At 36.5% G+C, this 23,876-nt stretch overlaps 1 protein-coding gene across 7 annotated transcripts in view; it reads right to left on the bottom strand.

The window, feature by feature from the left end:
• UIMC1 (ubiquitin interaction motif containing 1) overlaps window positions 1–23,876 on the bottom strand; it is a 135,963-nt gene that overhangs the window by 74,765 nt on the left and 37,322 nt on the right. For all 7 annotated transcript variants that reach the window (XM_077757261.1, XM_077757260.1, XM_077757259.1 and 4 more), the window contains one exon: window positions 1,473–1,557. In XM_077757261.1, coding sequence (XP_077613387.1) covers window positions 1,473–1,557 — 85 coding nt within the window. The remainder of the gene's footprint in view (window positions 1–1,472; window positions 1,558–23,876) is intronic.

The following is a 23,876-nucleotide window of genomic DNA, read 5'->3' as shown; positions in this document are numbered from 1 at the left end:
TTGCCCTCTATATCTCTTCCATCTACCTGTTCCTGAGTTACATCCTTTATAATAAACCAGTCACCTGGTAAGTAAATGGCTTCCCTGAGTACTGTGAGCCATTCTAGAAAATTAATCAAACCCAAGAAGGTGGTCAAATGAACCGCTTGATAGTCAGTCAGTCATATGCACAGGTAACGACCTGGACTTGCAGTTGCTTTCAAAAGTGGAGGCAGCCCTGTGGGATCTGACACTATCTCCAGGCAGGCAGTGTCAGAACTGGTTAAACTGAGATACCAGGTGGCTCAATCTGTTGAGCATCTGACTTCGGCTCAGGTCATGATCTCGCGGTTAGTGGGTTCAAGCCTCGTGTCGGGCTCTGTGCTGACAGCTCAGAGCCTGGAGCCTACTTTGGATTCTGTGTCTCCCTCTCTCTCTGTATGCCCATTCCCCACTTGTGCTCTGTCTCTCTCTCTCAAAAATAAATAAAAAACTTAAATTAAAAAAAAATTAAACTGAGATACCAGACAGAGTCTGACTGAAAACTGGAGAATTGTTTGGTGTGGGGGAAAACCCCCAACATGTGTGATGACCACAACGAAGTGTTAAGACTAGAGGAAGCACACAGAAGAGTGTTTCCCTTACAATTTTAATGAATGTTAAAAGGAAAACCCACAGGCCCAAAATGCTGTCACTTGTACCAGACCAAGTCACCAAACCGGGGCTTAATATCTAAACTAACTACAGTTTCAAATTCCCCCATAAATGTAAGTCTTAACCTGTCAATCAGGAATTTACTGATTAAGCAGCAATGAGATAATCTATCACATAAACTCTCTCCATCACCCAAAGGAAAATGACATAATCCACCTAATAAGACCTCTGTCCTTAACAGCAAGACAAAATGATCTTGCCTGAAACAATCCTTTTTTTGTTTTGCTATTAATTTTCTTGCCCCATCCCCGTCTATAAAAAGCTTCCATTTCAAACAGCTCCTCAGAGCATTCCTCTATTTGCTAGACGGAATGTTGCCTGATTCATGAATCATTTAATAAAGCCAATTAGATCTTGAAATTTACTTGGTTGAACTTTGTTTAACATGATAAAAATAGTACCATTATAATAGGTACCATTATTTGAGCCACTGTTATATCTGTATTTTACTGGTAGAAAAAAGAGGGGAAAAAAAAGAAAGAAAACAGAGGTAGTCTGAAAGCACTAATTTGTAAAGACTATACACTAAGGGCTGAAGCAAGGATTCAAATCCAAGTATGGGTAACTCTGAAGTTCACATTTTTAATTTCAACTCTCTACCCATAATAAGTCAACAATATAAGCTGTAGGTAATGGTGAATACTGAAAATTTGGAAAGAATCCAGAATAAATAGGAGGCACATACATCCTTAATCAGAGAAATCTCTTCCTAATGAAGAAACTAGTATCAATTCTACTGCAACTTTCAAAGCATTCTCAACACAAAAATGAAAACATACGTGCAATTTTTCTTTTGGCCAAACACTTTGTTCTATTTGACTGTTTTGTCTTCATTTTCTGCAATCCATTCTCTTCCTTTGGTTCCTGTTGCAAAACAAGAAATATCATCAGGGTGGCTACCATTACAAGTAGTACTCTTTCCACGTCTTCTACAACTAAGAGAGGCCACTGAACCTCTCAAGAATCAGAGGCTATTGTAAATGTTCACAGAAAACATCAGAAATAGATCCCTTATGGGACAAAAAAGAAAACATGTAGCTCTGAAATAAAAATCATAAAAATTAAAACGCACAGTATGCTGACACTATTATGTGTCAAATGGACACTGATGTAAATATTGGCCGTCTGCACAATACCATTAAACACGCACTAAAGTACAGAGAAAGCTTGATTCAGATTTTAAAATTAATATGCTTGGGGCGCCTGGGTGGTTCAGTCATTTAAGCGTCCGACTTCAGCTCAGGTCAGGATCTCACAGTTTGTGGGTTCGAGCCTGCGTCAGGCTCTGTGCTGACAGCTAGCTCAGAGCCTGGAGCCTGTTTTGGATTCTGTGTCTCCCTCTCTCTCTGACCCTCCCCTGCTCATGCTGTCTCTTTCTCTCTCTCAGAAATAAATAAAACATTTTAAAAAATTAAAAATAAGTAAATAAAATGAGTATATTTAAAGTCATTGTGTAGTCATTTATTTTAAATCAGCACTGAAAAACCAACAGACCAGGACACCTGGATGGCTCAGTTGATTAAGTGAAACTCAGAGTGAAACGCTTGGTTTGAGCTCATATCATGATTTCAGTTTGTGGCTTCCAGCCCCACATCGGGCTCCAGGCTGGCAGTGTGAAGCTTGCTTAGGATTCTTTCTCTCTCCTCCTCTCTCTGCCTCTCCCCTGCTCACTCACACCCACTCTCTCTCTCCCTCAAAATTAACAGATAAACTTAAAATTAAAAAAAGCAACAGAGCTGGGGAAAACTGTGTAACATAATTATTAGGAAAAGTACTAATTTTCTTTATATATAAAGAGCTCTTAACAATCAATAAAAAGATGAATATTTAACCTCCTCCCCAACTTTTAATTTTTTTAAAAATTTTTTAATGTTTAGTTTGGGGGGGGAGAGAGAGAGAGAGAAAGAGAGAGAGAGAGAGAGAGCGAGCAGGGGAGGGGCAGAGAGAGAGAGGGAGACACACAGAACCTGAAGCAGGCTCCAGGTTGTAGGCTGTCACCACAGAGCCTGATGCAGGGCTCGAACCCACTAATCATGAGATCATGACTTGAGCTGAAGTCAGACTCCTAATCGACTGAGCCACCCAGGCGCCTGTCCTCCCTTACTTTTAAATATAGACAACAAACAGAGGGTTGCTGGAGGGGTTGTGGAAGGGGGAGATGGACTAAAAGGGTAAGGGGCATTAAGGAATCTACTCCTGAAATCATTGTTTCACTATATGTTAATTAACTTGGATGTAAATTTAAAAAATAAAAAATAACCTCCTCCCTTTAGCAAAAGACACGATAAGATATCTTGTAAGGAAAAATACACAAGGGGTTCATAAGTATATGAAAAGATGCTCAACCTCACTTTGAACATGTAAATCAAAATAATCACATATTTTAAACCTGTAACAGTAAAAAGAAAATGTTTTATAAATCACTTTATGTGAGGAAATAGGTACTCTTATGCTAGATGGGTTAAAATGGGTGGAATATGGTTAGAAGGCAAATTGGCAATAACCTCTGAAATCATAAATGTACACACTCTTTGTCCACCAATATACCTCTAGGAACTTATAGTACAGATTCACTCACACAAGAACAAGGATATGTGCACAATAATGCTGAGAATAGAATATTTTGTCATTGTAAAGCCTGATTCAATGCTACTGAAAATATGATCTACAGATGAGTAGAAATGAGCACACTGCTTGTTACTGCTCTAACAAAATAAGCATAGAAAATGAGAGTAACCACTTAGAAACTTTTGACATTGCCAAAACATCCAAGCACATGGTAAGTGTACTTCCATGGTGAAAACTGCAGCCTAGTCATTTGCAAAAGGACCATGTTGTAATATGTGGTATTTTAATTTAGTAAAATCCAAAGAATTATAAATATGTGAGAAAATGCAAACACTTATTTAACATTATCACTTTAATTTTTTTAAAACTTCAATATGATTAAACAGAAGAAGTAAAGTTCATATCATTTTCAAAATAAATTTTTTTTTAATTAGAGAGAGAGAGAGAACATGAATATGGGGGAGGGAAGGGGAAAGGGCAGAAGGAGATAGGGAGAATCTTAAGCAAGCTCCACTCTCAGCACAAAGCCTGACACAGGGCTCGATCCCATGATCCTGGGATCATAACCTGAGCCAAAATCAAGAGTCGGATGCTCAACCGACTGAGCCACCCATGTGTTCCCATATTTATTTTTAATCTTAAGTACAGATTTAAAAACAAGCTTCACTGACTTCTGTCATCAAAAAAAAAAAAAAAACTTTCTGAATACAGCAGTAGCAGTAAAACAAAGTGTGAAGAGACAAAGGGCAAAATTTTCATTCTAATTTTAGTCAGAATTATGATCCTTCACATAACTAAGTTTGGTTTTGTAGCCACAAATGATGATGAAGTATGATAATCAGAGCATCGTGGGCACCTGATTAAGTCGGTTAAGTGTCTGGCTTTAGCTCAGGTCATGATCTCATGGTTCATGAGTTCAGGTCCTGCATCAGGCTCTGGGCTGACAGCTCGGAGCCTGAAACCTGCTTTGGATTCTGTGTCTCCCTCACTCTCTGCCGCTCCCCAACTCGTGCTCTTTCTCTCTCTCAAAAATAAACAAACATTAATAAATAATAAATTAAAAATTTGAAAAAGAAAACTTTACCAAAAAAGAAAACCTGAATCTAAATATTGAAAGTATCCACCATTTACCTTGGAAAATGGACCCTGAACAACCAATTTCCAGACATGTAGTATTAAACTTATTGCATCTTAAAAGATACATTAAATTCTTACAGCATTCAGACCAACAAAAAGGCCTAATTACTACAGAAAAAAAGAAAGTAAGTTGGACTTCTTGAATGCAACATACTGAAGCAGAAAGAAAGAAAACAAACCAAGAAGGCAGCATTTTAAAGAAACTCGGGGAAAATTTTCAAAGCAAGATTTTTAGACCCCATCAAGCAGTCTTTCAAATATGAAAACTATAGAAAAAGTGTCAAAATGTGCAAGAACTCAGTAAATCCGGCCTTCTTGACAAATCTAATAAATAATAAGCATCATTTAACTAAAAAGTAATTAGAAAAACTTTGGCAAGAGAACAGTTAGTGAATAATATATCTAATTTTAGAACAAAAAGTAAAACAAAGGTAGACATAATATAAGACATAATATAAAAAAACATAAATATATATTTTCATGTAGAAATTATACAATTAATAAATAAGAGAAGACAGAAGTAGAAAGTACAATAAATCCACTGACTAGTGCATGGTCTAGAAGTGAAAATCAAAGGAAACAATTTACAAGTGGCAAAACAGATTACAGAAAGTTAAATAAGAGGAACAAAAAAATTATAAAAGGCATTAATATAAAGTTAATGTCTCATTCCTCAAAAAACTAAAAACAGAGCTACCCTACAATCCAGAAATTGCACTCCTAGGTATTTACTCAAAAAAAAAAAAAATGCAAAAGGGTACATGCACCCCAATGTTTACAGCAGCATTATCAACAATAGCCAAACTATGGAGAGAACCCAAATGTCCACTGACAATGAACTGATAGAGATGTCATATACACACACACACACACACACACACACACACACACACACACACCGGAATACTACTCAGCTATCAAAAGGAATGAAATCTTGCCATCTGTGACAACGTGGATGGAGCCAGAAATGTATTATGCTTAGCCAAATAAGTCAACTAGAGAAAGACAAATACTGTATGATTTCATTCATATGTGGAATATAAGAAACAAAACAATGAACATATGAGAAGGGGGGTGGGGAAGAGGAGAGAGGGAAACAAACCACAAAAGACTCCTAAAGATAGAAAACAAACTGAGGCCTCATGGAGGAAGATTGAGGGGTATAAGCTAGATAGGTGATGGGGATTAAAGAGGGCACTTGTTATGATGAACAAAGGGTGTTATATGTAAGTGATGAATCACTGAAGTCTACTCCTGAAACCAGTATCACACTAAATGCTAACTAAAATTTAAATAATAAAAACTTTTTTAAAAAAATACAGAGGTGCCTGAGTGGCTCAGTCAGTTAAGCATCTGATTCTTTATTTCAGCTCAGGTCATGATCTCACAGGTCAAGAGATTGAGCCCCACGGCAGGCTCTGCACTGACCATGTGAAGCCTGCTTGGGATTCTCTCTCTCCCTCTCTCTCTGCCCCTCCCTTGCTTGCATGTGCATGTACACACATTCTGTCTCTCTCTCAAAGTAAATAAACATTTAATTTAAAAAAAGAAGAAGAAGAAAAGGGGCATCTGGGTGGCTCAGTCAGTTGAGCATACGATTCCAGATTTCAGCTCAGATTATGATCTCGTGATTCAGGGGATCAAGTCTCACATCAGGCTCAGTGCTGGCAGCACTCTCTACCCCTCCCCTGCTTGTGCGGTCTCTTTCGCTCGCTCTCTCAAAATGAATAAATAAGCTTAAGAAAAAAAAAAAGAAAAAATTTTAAGTATACTTAATGTCTAAAACAAAGCAAACAAACAAACCCACACAACTTTCCTAAATACCAAAACATATGCCAAAACAAAGAGCCAAAACAGCAAAGAATATAAAATAGATATATAGAGAATATAAGATCATCTAACAAAATGCAACTCAAGATTGTTTACAAAGACAGAACTATAATAAAAGTGATCCAGAATGGCTGAAAATGAAAAAATTTTAAAACAATGGTAATCACCTAAATCTCAATTTTCTCCACAAATCTTCCAGGAAAACCACAAGACTACAAAGACAAGAAAAAACATCTACGACCAATGTATTCAGCATTAATATGAGACAGAACAAACCACAAACATCATATAGGCAGCAAGCAATAAATAAAATATAAATTCCAACAGAACATCCACTGCTGCTGCAAGTCTGTGCGTGCACAGAAAAGAGACAGGAGACACTTAAGAGACTCCATGAAAAAGAGACCACAGAACTTAAAACACAGACAACAACACCCTGATGATTAGAAAGTCTAACCCTTATGGAAACCAACTTGACAATAAACTATAAAAGAAAAAAAAAGAGTTAAAAAGATTTTTAAAAAAAAGGAAGAAGAAGAAGAAGAAAAGAAAGTCTAACACTAAGGCTAAGCAGTAAGCAAAGGTCCAAGATATGGTACTTCATTCACATAACTAACTATAATAAAGTGCTTAAAGTGAGAGGAACCGAAAGTGGCAACCACAGGGATGCAGTGTTACTGGAAGGGAGGGAGATAAACAGGGAAGAACTGCTGCCCTCAGATTCACAGAAAGAAAAGAAGGAAAAGAGAAACAAAAAGGAAGATTCTTGAAGAAAAAAGTAAAAAAAAAAAAAAAGACCTGTCAATCTATCCTCCCCCCCAACAACTCACTAATATCAACAGTATATTCCATAAAAGAAATTATACTTCCAACATGGATGGACCTTGAGGGTGTTATGCTGAGCAAAATAAGTCAGGCAGAGAAGGACAAATACCATATGTTTGCACGTATAGAAGGATTAGGAGGAACTAAACTGAGGAACAAGGGGGAGAAGAAGGGAGGAAATGGTGGGGGAAAGGGAAAGAGGCAAACCATGAGAGACTCTTGAATGCTGACAAAAACTGAGGACTGATGGGTGTGGGGGGGAAGGGGTGATGGGCATGGAGGAGGGCACTTGTGGGGATGAGCACTGGGTGTTATGTGGAAACTAATTTGACAATAAACTATTTGTAAAAAAAAAAATGATTTATATAATGAAAAAAAAGAAATTATACTTCACTAAAGATATAAAAGGGAGCTTTTAAACTAGAACATCTGCCCAGCAAATGACAGAAGTAAAAAAAGAAATTCCAAACTAAGCAATGTAAACCAAAAATAAAATACAAATGAAAACATTTCAACTTATGAATATTATTATCCACCCTACTAAACACCACTGTAGAAAAGAAAATACATTTCAATTCATTACAAAGAAGCATCCAGAGATTAAGAAAAACTTAGAATCTGGATCACCTGGGTGTTATAGTCAGTTAAGCATCTGACTCTCGATTTTGGCTCAGGTCATGATCCCACGGTCATGGAATGAAGTATGGAGCCTGCTTAAGATTCTCTTCTCTACCCCTCCACCCCTCTCCCCTGCTTGTGCTCTGTATTGAAAGAAAAGAAAGAAAAGAAAAGAAAAGAAAAGAAGAGAAGAGAAGAGAAGAGAAGAGAAGAGAGAATCAAAATCTAAAAACATAAACCATAACCAGACAAAAACAAACAACAAAAGAAATCAAGGTTGGTAAAACTCAGGAAAGAAACTGATGATGGACAAAACCATCTCAAAAAAGAAAAATGAATTACTACATCTGCAAAGGTAAATAGATTCAAGCAATAATTTAAAGATAGTCATTGAAGAAATATAAGAAAATGAAAAAAACTAAGCTGCAGGGTATATTTTTCAGGGAAAAAAATCAAAATGCAAATACGAATACTACATTTCACATAAGAAAAACTAAAATTAAGAAAATGTGTGAGCTTAATTTTCCTTTAGAGCAACATCAACAAGAATTAAAGAGAAATAAAACTGATTATCAATACGGATAAGGGATATGGAATAGGTGAGTAAAGGATAAAGAAGCAGTGTAATTTAAATATATCTTTCTCTACAGATTTGACATGTTCAACAGAGCAAACATTCTACATATGCAAAAATTAAATAAAGAAGGATAGGGAGAAAACTTAAAATCAATGCCAAAAGATCTGAAAGATAGTAAATTTTAAAGTACCTCAGTAACTTTATTAAATATTAATGGTTCTGAACCAACACTTAAAAAAAATGTCAGTTTATATAAAAATACAAAGACCAAACTGTTCTTGTGCACAAGAACCCCAATCAAAGGGTACATGGGTAGCTCAGTTGGTCACGCATCCAACTCTTGATTTTGGCTCAGGTCATGATCTCAGGGTTGATGAGATTAAACCCTGTGTCAGGGATCTCTCCCCTTCTCTCTCTTTCTCAAAATAAAATGAATGAATAAAAAAAGTTTAAAAAGAAAATAAAAACAATCATAATATAAAGACATAGGTTAAAAGTTAAAACATCAACATATGTTGTTAGAAAAACTGGATATCCATATGCAAATAAAGAAAACAGGATCTCTATCTTTTTCTTTTTTTTTTTTTTTGGTGATTACTTTTTTTTTTTTTAATTTAAACCCAAATTAGATAATATAGTGTAATAAAAGTTTCAGGGGTAGAATTTAGTGATTCATCATTTACATATAACACTCAGTGCTCATTCCAACAAGTGCCCTCCTTAAAACCCAACACCCATTTGGCTATCCCCCCACCCAACAGCCAGCCAGCAACCCTCAGTTGGTTTTCCATATTTAAGAGTCTCTTATGGTTTGTCTCCCTCTCTGTTTTTATCTTATTTTTGCTTCCCTTACCCTATGTTCATCTGTTTTGATTCTTATATTACACATATGAGTGCAATCATATAATATGTATCTTTCTCTGACTTCTTTTGCTTATTAGCATAATACACTCTAATTTCATATTGTTGCAAATGGCAAGATTTCATTCTTTTTGATCACCGAGTAATATTCCATTATATATATACCACATCTTCTTTACCCATTCATCCATCAATGGACATTTGGCTATTTGGCTTTCCATACTTTGGCTATTGTCAATAGCACTGCTATAAACATCGAGGTGCATGTGCCCCTTCGAAAACAGCACACCTATATCCCTTGGATAAATACCTAGTAGTACAGTTGCTGGGTCTTAGGGTAGTTTTATTTTTAACTTTTGAGGAACCTCCATACTGTTTTCCAGACTGGCTGCACCAGTTTGCATTTCCACCAGCAGCGTAAAAGAGATCCTCTTTCTGTGCATCCTCACCAACATCTGTTGTTGCCTGAGCTGTTAATTTTAGCCATTCTGCCTGGTACGAGGCGGTATCTCATTGTGGTTTTGATTTATATTTCCCTGATGATGAGTGATGTTGAGCATGTTTTCATGTGTCTGTTGGCCATCTGGATGTCTTCTTTGGAGAAGTGTCTATTCATGTCTTTGGCCCATTTCTTGACTGGATTATTTGGATTTGGGGTGTTGCGTTTGATAAGTTCTTTACAGATTTTAGATACTAATCCTTTATCTGATATGTCATTTGCAAATATCTTCTCCCATTCTGTTGGTTGCCTTTTAGTTTCGCTGATTGTTTCCTTTGCTGTGCAGAAGCTTTTTATTTTGATGAGGTCCCAATAGTTCATTTTTGCTTTTGTTTACCTTGCCTCCAGAGATGTGTTGAGTAACAAGTTGCTGAGGCCAAAGTCAAAGAGGTTTTTGCCTGCTTTCTCCTCTAGAATTTTGATGGCTTCCTGTCTTATGTTTAGGTCTTTCATCTATTTTGAGTTTCTTTTTGTATATGGTGTAAGAAAGTAGTCCAGGTTCATTCTTCTGTGTGTCGCTGTCCAGTTTTCCCAACACCGCCTGCTAAAAAGACTGTCTTTTTTCCACTGGATATTCTTTCTAGATTTGTCAAAGATTAGTTGGCCATACGTTTGTGGGTCCATTTCTGGGTTCTCTCTTCTGTTCTATTGATCTACATGTCTGTCTTTGTGCCAGTATCATACTGTATTGACAATTACAGCTTTGTAATACAGTTTGAAGTCCAGAATGGTGATGCCTCCAGCTTTAGTTTTCTTTTTCAACATTTTTTTGGCTATTCAGGGTCTTTTCTAGTTCCATACAAATTTTAGAATTGTTTGTTCTAGCTCCTTAAAGAATGATGGTGTTATTTTGAGTTCACCAAACTCACAGGACATAAAATCAATGTACAGAAATCAGTGGCATTTCTAAACACCAATAATGAAGCAGAAAGAGAAATCAAGAAATCGATTCCATTTACAATTGCACCAGAAATCAAAAAATATGTAGGAATAAACCAAAGAGGTGAAAAATCTATACACTGAAAACTATAGACACCTTATGAAAGAAACTGAAGACGACATACCCAAAAAATGGAAAAATATTCCATGTTCATGGATTGGAAGAACAAATATTGTTAAAATGTCAATACTACCCAAAGCAATCTACATATGCAAAACTTGACTCTGATCTCACATGATATACAAAAGCTAACACAAAGTGGATCAAAAACCTAAATGTGAAAGCTGCAATTTAAAAACTCTTAAAAGAGGGGTGCCTGGGTGGCTTAGTCAGTTAAGCGTCTGACTTTCGCTTGGGTCAGGATCTCGCAGTTCATGGGTTCGAGCCCCGCGTCGGGCTCTGTGCTGACTGCCAGCTCAGAGCCTGGAGCCTGTTTCAGAGTCTGTGACTCCCTCTCTCTCTGACCCTCCCCTGCTCACGCTGTCTCTCTCTCTCCTAGAAATAAAACATTAAAAAAAAAAAAAAAAAACTCTTAAAAGAAAACATAGTGGGGAGAGCTTCGTAACACCAGATTTGGTAATGATTTCCTGGATATGACACCAAAAGCACAAGCAACAAAAAGAAAAACAGATAAATTGAACTATAACAAAACTTAAAACTCTGCATTAAGGATGCTATTAACAGAGTAAAAAAGTAATCTGCAGAATCTGAAAAAACATTTACAAACCAGATATCTGAAAAGGGGTTAATATCCACAATATATAAAGAACTCCTACAACTAACCAACAATGTGAATATATTTAATGCCACTGAACTGTAAACCTAAAATGGTTAAAATGGTAAATTTTGTTATGTGTATTTTAACACTACACACACACATACATACACACATAAACATATATCCACCTCATACCGTACACAAAAATTAGCTCAAAATGGATCAAAGAGCAAATACCATAAAACATTTATGGACCATCACAACTCTCTATTTGCCAAAAAATGTTTAGATATGACATCAAAAGTACAAACAAAGCAAAAGAAATTAAATGGGCTTCATCAAATTTACAGCTTTTCTACATCAAAGAACACCATGAACAAAGTGAAAAAGACAACTCAGAGAATGGAAGAAAATATCTGCAAATCATATAATAAGGATTTAATAGTCACAATATAAAAAGAACACTTACCATTCAACAACAGAAACATTTGCAATTAATAAATGGGCAAAGAACTTAGATATTTCTCCAAATATGATATACAAATGGCCAACAAGCATATAAAAAGATGATCTAGATCATTACACATTAGGAAAATGCAAATCATAACCAAAATGAAATACCACTATACACTCAAGAAGGTGGTTCATTTTCTTTAAAGATTTTATTTTTAAATAATCTCTACACTGAACATGGGGCTTGAACTCACAGCTCCAAGATCAAGAGTTGCATGCTTTTCCAACTGAGCCAGCCAGAGATCCCTATAATTATTTTTTTAAAAATGCAGAAATAACAAGTGTTGTCAAGGATGTGGAGAAATTAGGATCTTAGTATATTGTTGGTGGAAGTGTACAATAGTGTAGCTACTAAAAAAAAAAGCGAATAAAGTACTGACACATAGTATAACATGGATGAACTTTAAAACATATGTTAAGTGACAGAAGCCAGTCACAAAAGACTAAATATGGTATAATTCCATTTATATGACATGCCCAGAATGGACAAACGCATAGAGACAGAAGTAGATCAGTGGTTTCCTCAGGCTGGAGGTTGGCAGGGAAATGGAGAGTGACTGCTAATGGGAACAGGTTTCTTTTTAAGTTATTGAAAATGGCATAAAATTGATAGTGGTTATAGTGGCACAACTATGACAATACTAAAAACCACTGGATTACACTTTAAATTAGTGAATTATATTCACGTGTGAATCATATTTATGAGACAAAGTTGTTGTATCAAAACAAGAAAGAATGGTGACAATCGAGTCAGGATAGATATTAGAGGTTTGAGGATAGTAGAAGAGATACAAGATAGTCTCTGGGAGAGTAGAGGAATAAACGGACTATGAAAACATGAGGACTGCTAGGCAGTACTGAGGGGCCACTTGAGGTTTGTGGTCTTAAATATAATGTGAGCATAGTCAGCATTGTTGTGCTGCTTAGGTAGGGACACATAATAAATAGATGGAGGGCTGGATTGAACAAAAATTGGGTTTTGCCAGGGAGTACAATAGAAATTAGAAGTGAGTTGAGAGAATATTCAAGGGAATTGTTAATATGATAACCATGAAATCTAAATTAGTAAGAAGTGAGGACATGACAGGGTAATGGAAAATGAAAAGGTGATGGTCTGGAATTAGACATCCCAGTGGGGCTGAAGGATTATTACAGTTAGGGTACTAGAGGGAGTGAATTGGAAAAGATAGATGGCAGTGATCACCAGAGAAATGGGACGTCTGAAAATGAGATCTTAGAAGTAGCACAGTTATTACTGACAGGCTCAACCTGGGTTGAAGAACCAGAGTTCCTCATCAGAACTAGAGAACACAGAAAATGAAAGGACTATTTCCTTACTTCTCCCAAGGATGGTACATAACTGGAACCATTCTAGATGCAAAGGACAGAGGTTAATCCATCCAGTGGATGTCTTGGGCATTAGGCTTACTTCTCTCTCCGAACTCCACTTGAGAAAGGCTGAGACAGTATGATCCATGGGAGTTGATGGCCAAAAGGCCAAGGAACTGAGAGGCCAGTATATTGGACAGATTATATCTTAGGCTGAACATATAAAAACTGCAACTTCGTATGTTTCAGTCTAATAAGTAGCTGCTAAAATTGTCAATAAATGGCCAGGAAGTGGGGTGGCTGGTGAGGGGCAGGTGACTCGGAGGATAGGAGAGGACTATTTCAGGGGTGGGATAGAAGGCCTAGCACAATGGTTTGTGTTTCAAACTAGGTTTTCTAGTAAGTCTGGAAACAAGTAAGAGGGTATTTACCCCACCTCTGGGTCAGTAGTACCGTGGTGAAAGGAAGAAGAAATAGCCATTTACTTGAGCAAGTACAAAGAGAAGCAGTGACTTTAGAGGTCAGCCAGCTTTCAATGAGAACAAGAGGATGAAGGAAACTTTCACACAGGAGGCTGAAAGCATACGGGGGGTTTTACTGATCACTGACACAAATTCCAAGGGAGAAAGTCATTTTGAAAGTAGGAGATCAAGTCAGATTACAAAAGTCCTCCCAGATGATACTCACGTGGGGATGAGAATCTAGGTGATGAGAGATACCATGGGAGGCTTGGATTCTCCAAAGTAAATAGATTAGTCTGGTTATCCTTTAAAGGAACAGTGCTAGCCAAAAGACGTCTCCATGACAGAAATGTTCTTTATCTGTGGGGTCAAATATGGTAACCAAGGGGCGCCTGGGTGGCTTAGTCGGTTAAGCGTCTGACTTCAGCTCAGGTCATAATCTTATGGTTCGTGGGTTCAAGCCCCTCGTAGGGCTCTGTGCTGACAGCTAGCTCAGGGCCTGGAGCCTGTTTCGGATTCTGTGTTTCCCTCTCTCTCTGGCCCTCCCCTGTTCATGCGGTCTCTCTCTCTCTCAGAAATAAATAAAATGTTAAAAAAAAATTTTTTTTAAATATGGTAGCCAATAGTCACATGGCTAATGAGCGCGTGAAATGTAACAAACAAAAAAAAATTTTTTAAATATCAGTGAACTATGGGACAGACTATTTTAAGTGGCCTAATACATAGGTAAATAACAGTCACTGTAGGAGGAGAGTGACAGAAAAAAATTTTAAGGAAATGATGACTGAGAAAATTCCAAACTTGATGACAACTATAAATGTGTAGACCGAATAAGTTCTATGAAGCACAGGAAAAAGAAGTATCATCATAAATTTTAAAAAAGCACATCATAATTGGGGTGCCTGGATGGCTCAGTTGGTTGAGCCTCCAGATTCTTGATTTTGGCTCAGGTCATGATCCCAGAGTTATGGTACTGAGCTCCGCATCAGGCTCCATGCTAGGTGTGCAGCCCACTTAGGATTCTCTCTCTCTCTCTCTCTCTCTCTGTCTCTGTCTGTCTCTTTTCCCCTGCCCTCTACCCCTTTTCCCCTGCCCCTCTACCCCTCTCTCCCTTTTGTGCTCTCTCTTCTCACTCAAACAAAATTTTTTAAAAAAAGTAACAAGCACATCATAATCAAATTGCTTAAAACTAGAGATAAAGAAGGAGGCACCTGGCAGCTCAGTCAGTAGAGAATACAACTCTTAATCTGGGGTTGTAAGTAAGTCTCAGCATAGAGTTTACTTAAAACAAACAAACAAAAAACCCCAGAGATAAAGAAAAAACCTTAAAACCATCCAGAAAAAAAAAGATTTATTATGTGCAGATGGGAAAAATAAGAATTAATCAGATTTCTTGTTGGGAACAATACAATCAAGAGACAGTGGGGCAAAATCTTTCTGAAAGGAATAGGTTATCAACCTAAATTTTCATACCCAGCAAAATCTTTCAAAAATGAGAGTTACTTGGGGCGCCTGGGTGGCTTAGTCGGTTAAGCGTCCGACTTTCGCTTAGGTCATGATCTCGCGGTTCGTGGGTTCGAGCCCCGCGTCAGGCTCTGTGCTGACTGCCAGCTCAGAGCCTGGAGCCTGTTTCAGTCTGTGACTCCCTCTCTCTCTGACCCTCCCCTGCTCACGCTGTCTCTATCTCTCTGTCTCTCTCCTAGAAATAAATAAAAAACATTAAAAAAAAAAAATTAAAAAAAAAATGAGAGTTACTCAATAAAGTATCTTGGGTTGGATCCTAGAATAGAAGAAAACAAAGGTAGTCGTGGAAAAGCTGCTGACATTTGAATGAAATCTGGAGTTTATTTAATAGTCATGTGCCGGTGTGGGACACATGGGTGGCTCAGTCGGTTAAGCATCCAACTTTGGCTCAGGTCATGATCTCATAGTTTGTGAGTTCGAGCCCCACATCAGACTCTGTGCTGACAGCTCAGAACCTGGAGCCTGCTTCAGATTCTGTGTCTCCTTCTCTCTCTTAACAACCCCCATCCCAACCCACTCGTACTCTGTCTCTCTCTCAAAAATAAACAAACATTAAAAAGGTTAAAAAAAAAAAAAGTCATGTACCGGTGTTAATGTTTTAGCTCTGACAAACATACCATGGTTATGTTAGATGTTCACATTAGGAGAAAGAAATCTCTACACTACCTTACCAACACTTTTAAAAATCTAAATTATTCCAAACTAAAAATGTTATTAAAAACTTAACAGATGAAATAGAGATTTTTCAGATACACTAAGAGAAAGAATTCATCACCAGAGACCTACTCACAAGAAATGTTAAAGTCCTAGTGGCAGCAGGGACACTGTAATGGACTAGACTCTGTCATCATGCCTCTCCTTACACTCATCCAAAATTCATACAATGAAGACCTAATCCCCAATGTACTGATATTTAAACAATATCTTATAAGATGAGACACCAGAGAACTTATTCTCTTTCAACCAGTACACAGTGAAAAGGTAGCCATCTACAACCCAAGGAGAGGGTCCTCACCAGACAATGACCCTGCTGGCACCTTGATCTTGGATTTCCAGTCTCCAAAACTGTGAGGATATAAATTTGTTGGTTAAGCCACTCTGTCTATAATATTTTGCTATGGCAGCCCAATCACACTGAAAAACATGATACCATGACACCAGATATAAAGTTACACAAAGAGCTGAGGAGCACCAAAAATGGAAACTACACTGATAACTTTATGACTGTTTCTCCTTAGCGTCAAAAAAATGGATTGTTTAAGCAAAATAATAACAATGTATTATGGTGCTTACAATATATACACAAGAAAAACACATGACAACAATAACATAAAGTTCAGGGCAAAGTAATTAAACTATCATAAGATGCTTACATTATACATGAAGTGGTATAACATCATGCATGGGGTTATACTATGATAGGCAAAATAGGCATACAAAAATCTCTAAACCATTAAAATAACTAAGAGTTATAACTAGTAAGTCAAAAAAGAAGATGAGATAAAAAAGACTTGATTAATACAGAAGAAAACCCAGAAAGAGTTAAAAAAAAAAAAAAAAAGACACAGAACAAATGGAACAAACTGAAAACAAATAGCGAGATGACAGATCCAAATCTAACCATACCAGTAATCACATAAAACGTGAATGGTCTATACAACAAAATTAAAGGTAGTGATGGTCAGATTGGATAATAAAGCAAGACTCAACTATACATGCTACCTATATGAAATATACTTTAAATGTAAAGATTCAAATAGATTTAAAATAACAGGATGGGAAAAAAACAGCATGGAAGACAAGTCAAAAGCAAGCTTAATGGCCACAACATAATGAATGTAATAATAAAGAAAGCAAACACAAACATGAGGCCAGCACTAACAAAAAGCCATCCAGAGAAGACACAGAAAAATCTCTGAAGAATTCTACACTAGGTAACTAGGTTGACATATCTATAACATAAAGATCACTTGAGAAGTTTATAATGGTTTTCATTTGAAATACGGAGACTGCTGAAAAGTTTTAAAATTTTATAGGCCTATGCTTTGATGTTTAAAACTTACTCTGAGAAAGAAAATTGCTTTACTCTGCTTAAAATTAAACATTACTGTTCACTGTACTTGTGTAATATTAAAAGCTTATCTTACAGAAAATGTGAGAAAATTCCATTTAGAAAATGATAAATTTAGAATTATGGTTGTGATATATATTTAATTAGTGTGTGTATGTTAATGTGTAACAGAAAAAACTTCCACTTGAAAAACTATTTGTATAAACCTCTTCCCCAAATATTGTGGGTTTTGTGCACAGTTTTTTAAAATCTTGAATTTATAGACTGTCCTTTCACTCATTATGAGTTCTGTAAAAGGTAAAGAAATTTATGATAGATAAAATATGTTACATCTAGGGGGCACCTGGGTGGCTCAGTCGGTTAAGCATCAACTCTTGATTTGGGCTCGAGTCATGATTACACAGTTCATGGGTTCAAGCCCCACATCCAGCTCTGCACTGATAATGTGGAGTCTGCTTGGCATTCTCTCTCTCCCTCTCTGTCCCTCCCCTCTTGCTCTCAAAATAAATAAAGTTAAAAATAAATGTTACATCTATGTAAGTACTGATTTATCAAAAGTCCATTTTAATCTCCCAGTCTACATGGTATTAAATTATTCTGCTTCTCTATAACAATACCTTGAATATCTTTCTGTAACACAATCAGATACTCAATTAAAGTTGAAGTGACAACTGTAGAAAGTACAAAACTTGAAGATAATTTAGTTTTGTGCCTGGAAATTCAGTAAAACCATGGGTCTGTCCTGCACAAAACAGAATGGGTTATATATAGGAATAAGTCTGGTTTAGGGTTATTAACCCTCTTGAAATGAACCATCTAATACCCCTAATAAGCACTAGTAGATAAAATTTAAAACAAAATGATACAAGTTTATTTTTAAGTAATAGCTCAACTTTCAAAGTTTTCTTTTTCTTAAGTCAAACTCATTAAGGAAGTCATATATAAACAGTATTTTCTTATTTAGGGAGAAAAAAATCTATCTCTGATGCTTATATGGTAAATCTAAGTAAATATCACATTTAAAAAGTAACCTATTTGAAGGGCACCCAGGTGGCTCAGTCAGTTAATCTTCAGACTTTGGCTCAGGTCATGATCTCGCAGTTAGTGGGTTCAAGCCTGGCGACAGGCTCTGTGCTGACAGTTCAAAGCCTGGAGCCTGCTTCAGATTCTGTGTCTCCCTCTTTCCCTACACCTCTCTTTCTGGCTCGCTCTCTCTCTCTCAAAAATAAATGAAAACATTTTTAAAAGTTGAAAAAAGTCACGTATTTAAAAACATGGCTATATTAAAAGACAATTTTATTCTTATTTCTGTATCATTTATGTGACAGGATCGCAAAGAATGTACACATTCATTTCTTCAAAGCAGCAAAAAAAAAGTAAAAGAGTGCTAGCACTTTGACAGTCTGTAAATTAAAGATATATGAACTAAATCAGTATGAACCAGTGTGAACATACATTTATGGGTATAATAACTAAAGAACAGCACTTCAAAAATATTGTTTTGAATATTAGTTCATTTGGTAATTTTCAATAGCTCAAAGACACTTTTCATGTTTTGAAACTAAATAAAATGGGGGGCGAATTAAGACAAGATAGTTACAATTTTAGGCCTACGATTTTTAAGTTCCACCAAAAAACAGTATTTGCATGTGACATGTATTATGTTTTTTTNCTGGGATTAATATAGTTTAATATATTATCTGGAATATATTTTCACGTATACCTGGAAGCAAACAGTTTTTGTAAAATTATTTTTTTTTTTTTTTTTTTTTTTTTTTTTTTTTTTTTTAATAGTTTATTGTCAAATTAGTTTCCACATAACACTCAGTGCTCATCCCCACAAGTGTCCTCCTCCATGCCCATCCCCCCTCCCACATGTATTATGTTTTTAACCTCATGGTTAACTATTTTTATCTGTAGACGAAAAAATTATTTCAATAATTAGATGCTTTGCTTTTCATAGCTCTTACAAAGGAAATAGGACCCATTGTTTTGAGGGAATTAATTATATTACATTATACAAACCAGTCATTCTGTATTTGGTCCTTAGTACAATTTTAATTTGGACAGATTTATTCTAAGTAAGCCATAAATATTAACATAAAAGCTTGTTTCGATTAAAGAATTTTCCTATCAATAAAAAAAAGAGAAGACTGGAGTAGCTATATAAATGTCATAATAAGTGGATGTCAGAACAAAGAATATCACCAAAAATAAAAAAGATTATCTCATAATGATAAAGGGGTCAATTATCAAGAAGAGATAAAATTCTTAAGTTTACACAGATAACAATTTCAAAATACATGAAACAAAAACTGACAGTACTAAGAAGAGAAAGAGACAAATCCACAATTACAGTCACAGCCTTTATTTAGTATCTCTGTCAAAACAGTTGTAATATTTGCAGAAAATCAGTAAGGATATAGATTTGACAGTATCAACCAACTTGATATTGACAATTATAGAAAAAAACCACAAAAGACACATTCTTCTCAAGTACACATGAAATATTTACCAAGATAAATGATTTTCTGGGCCACAAATCAAAGTTTAATCAATTTGTAAAAGATTCAACTCATATAACATATATGTGGCCAAAGGAATTAAATTAGAAATCAGTAATAACAAGGGTGGCCCGGGTGGCTCAGTCAGTTAAGTGTCCAACTCTTGATTTCAGCTCAGGTCATTATCTCACAGATCAAGAGCTCGAGCCCCACAACAGGCTCTGCGCTGACACTGTGTAGCCTGCTTAGGATTCTCTTTCTCCCTCACTCTCTGCCCCTCCCCTGCTCACGCTGTCTCTCAAAATAATAAAATAAAATTTTTTTTAAAAAGCAATCAGTTAAAAAAAATCTCTAGAAAGATTCCCAAGTATCTGGAAAATAAATAACACACTTCTAAATAACCCATAAATCTAAAACAAAACAAACAAAAGAACCCACAAAAAAAGTACTTTGAATTGAATAAAAATGAAAACAAAACATCTAAGAATTTGTAGCATGCTTTAATGGGAAATTATAGCATTAAACACCAACATCAAAAAGAATAAATGTCAGGACACCAGGTTGGTTCAGTCAATTAAGCATCTGACTTTTGATTTCAGCAAAGGTCATGATCTCAGGACTAAGATCCAGCCCCATTGAGATCCAGCCCCATGTCTGGCTCCATGCTGGGTACTGGTTGTGAAGCATGCTTAAGATTCTCTCTCACCCTCTTGCTTTCCCCCTTCCGGACTTGGCTCTATCACTCTCAAAAGGAATAAATGTCTCCAATCAGGGGCACCTGGGTGGTAGAGTCGGTTGAGCAACCAACTCTTGATTTCAGCTCAGGTTATAATCCCAGGGTTGTGGGATTAAGCCCCACAACAGACTCCACACTGAGCATGGAGCCTGCTTAACATTCTCTCTCTATAGGTGCCTGGGTGGCTCCGTCAGTTAAGCATCTGACTCCTGATTTTGACTCAGTTCATGATGTCATGATTCATGAGTTCAAGCCCTACTTCCATCTTCATGCTGACAGTACAACACCTGGTTGGGACTGCTCTCTCCCTCTCCCTCTGCACCTGCCCCAATCATTTTCTCTCTCTTTCAAAATATAAGTAATAAATAAACTTAACAAAAAAAAAAAAAGATTCTCTGTCTCTCTCCCCCTCTGCCCTTCTCCCCCACTCGTCCTCTCTCTAATATTTGAAAAAAAAAAATCAGAAAGAACTAAAATTAGCACATAAACGAAACAATAAAAACCAGGGCCACCTGGGTAGCTCAGTCAGTTAAGCATCTGATTTTGGCTCAGGTCATGATCTTACGGTTCATGGGTTCCAGCCCCGCATCGGGCTCCGTGCTGACAGCTCAGAGCCTGGAGCCTGCTTCAGATTCTGGTCTCCCCTTCTCTCTGCCCTTCCCCGCCCCCCTCTCTCAAAAATAAATAAACATTTAAAAAATTTTTTCAAAAAAATTTTAAAAAACGAAGTAGAAATCAATGAAAGAGAAAACAGAAAAACAATGCAGAAAATCAATGAAAGGAAAGCAATAAAACTGGACTGACCAGGATTAAATAAATTATATCAGAAACAAGGTGATATCATTATATATCTACAGATTTTTTTAATTTTTCTTTTTAAATTTTTTTTATTTATTTCTGAGACAGAGATGGAGACAGCGTGAGCATGGGAGGGTCAGTGAGAGAGGGAGACACAGAATCCGAAGACAGGCTCCAGGCTCTGAGCTAGCTGTCAGCATAGAGCCCGACACGGGACTTGAACCCATGAACCGTGAGATCATGACCTGAGCTAAAGTCGGACGCTTAACCGACTGAGCCACCCTGGTGCACCTATATCTACAGATTTTAAAAAGGATAATGTTACTATTATAAACAACTTTATATTAACAACATAGTTGAAATGGACAAATTCCCTGAAAGACACAATCAAAGCTCACTCAAGAAAGAGTTAACTTCAATAGCCTTATATATAATAATAACATTAAAATTATAGTTAAAATCTTTCCCACAAACAAAACTTCAAGCACTGATGACTTTACTGGTAAATTCTATCAAACACTTAAGTTAGAAATAATACCAATTCTATTGAAACTCTTCCAGAAAAATGATGATATATTTTCCAACTCATTCAATAAAGCCCAAATCACCTGGGCATCAAAACCAGACAATTATGAGAAAACTACAAACTAACAACTCATAAACATAGGTGCAAAAATCCTAAGTAAAATTTTATCAAATCAAATCCAACAATATGAAAGGATAATACATCATGAGCAAGAGGAGTTTGTCCCAAGAATGCTGAATTTCTTTAACAAAGATTAATGTAACTCACAATATTAAAACAAATTTAAAAAGGATTATTACAAGTTCATCTCAATCCATAGAGAAAAGGATTATTATAAGTTCATTTGAATCCATAGAGAAAAAGCACTTCACAAAATCTAATATTTATTTCTGATCAAAACCCTCAGCTAGTAAACTAGGAACAAAAGAGAACTTCTTTGGGGCACCTGACTATCTGTTGGAAGAACACGTGACTCTTAATCTCAAAGTTTGAGCCCCACGTTGGATATAGAGATTACTGAAAAGAAATAAACTTTTTTTAAAAAAGAGAGAGCCTGATAATAGATATCTATGGAAAACCTACAGTTAATATCATAATAATTAAAGACTACATGCATTCCTCCTAAGATCAAGAACAAGACCAAGATGTCTACTCTTGCCATTTCTATTCAACATTATACCAGAGGCTCCAGTCTGGGAAATCATACAAAAAAAGAAATGTAAGAAATCCAGATTGCGAAGGAAAAAGCAAAACAGTCTTTATTAAGAAATAAACATGGCCATGTAGACAAGTTGAACCTACAAAAATGTACTAGAATACCAAGGTAGTAGAATACAAGAAAAAATATAAAACTCTTTCTATGCATATATTCTACCAACCAAAAATCCTGAAACTTTAAGGGGCACCTGGGTGGCTCAGTCGGTTGGGTGTCCGACTTCAGCTCAGGTCATGATCTCACAGTTCGTGGGTTCAAGTCCTGAATTGGGCTCTGTGCTGACAGCCAGCTCAGAGCCTGGAGCCTGTTTCAGATTCTGTGTCTCCTCTCTCTCTGACCCTCCCCTGCTCACGGTATCTCTCTCTCTCTCTCTCAGAAATAAAAATAAAACATTTAAAAAAAAACTGAAATTTTAAAAGAATTCCATTTCAAAAGCATAACACCAAATATCTAGGGTTAAATCTGACAAAAGATGTGAAAGATCTGTATGCTAAAAACTACAAAATGTTACTGTGAGAAACTAGAGACAATCTTAAAGAAACAGAAAAATATACCTTACTCATTGGCCAGAAGTCTAATGTTATTAAGATACCAATTTGCCTTCAAATCGATCTATAAATTCAACATCATTCCAATCAAATAACAAAATTTTTGTAGAACTGGCAAACTGACTTCAAAATTCATGTAGAAATACAAAGGAACTAGAGTAGCCAAAAAACTCTTAACAAAGATCAAAGAAGACTGACACTATTTTATTTCAAAAACCTATAGTAATCAGGGGCACCTGGGTGACTCACTCAGTTAGGCATCTGACTTGGGCTCAGTCATGATCTCACGGTCATGAGCTCAAGCCCTATGTCAGGCTCTGTGCTGGGCATGGAGCCCAGCTTAAGATTCTCTCTCACCCTCTGCCCCTCCCCTACTCGTGCTCGCTCTCAAAAATAAATACACAAACAAACTTAAAGACCGAGGAGGGGGGGCGCCTGGTTGGCTCACCTGGCTGAGCATCTGACTCTTGATATGGGCTCAGCTCATGATCCCAGGGTCAAGGGATCAAGCCCCACATCAGGCTCCATGCTGAGTGTGGAGTCTGCTTAAGAGTCTCTCTCTTTCTCCCTCTGCCTCTCTCCCCTACTTCTGTGCTGTCTCTCTCTCTCTCTCTCTTCTAATATAAATAAATAAATGTTATAATAATCAAAGCAGTATGATAGACTGACTTAAGACAGACAAAAAGATCACTGGAATAAAGTCTAGAATTAAATTCACATACAAAACATGACTGATTTTTAACACAGGTGCAATGGTACAGTGAAGAAAGAATAGCCTTTCCAACCTACAGTGCTCAAAAAATTGGGTACGATGCGCAAAAGAATGAGCATGGAGCTATACTATACTATATAAAAAGTAACATAAAATAGATCATAGATCTAAAT

This window comes from Crocuta crocuta, unplaced genomic scaffold (assembly GCF_008692635.1).
Source record: "Crocuta crocuta isolate KB4526 unplaced genomic scaffold, BGI_CrCroc_1.0 scaffold131, whole genome shotgun sequence".
NCBI lineage: Eukaryota > Metazoa > Chordata > Mammalia > Carnivora > Hyaenidae > Crocuta > Crocuta crocuta.
This window is presented reverse-complemented; position numbering and strand designations above follow the sequence as displayed.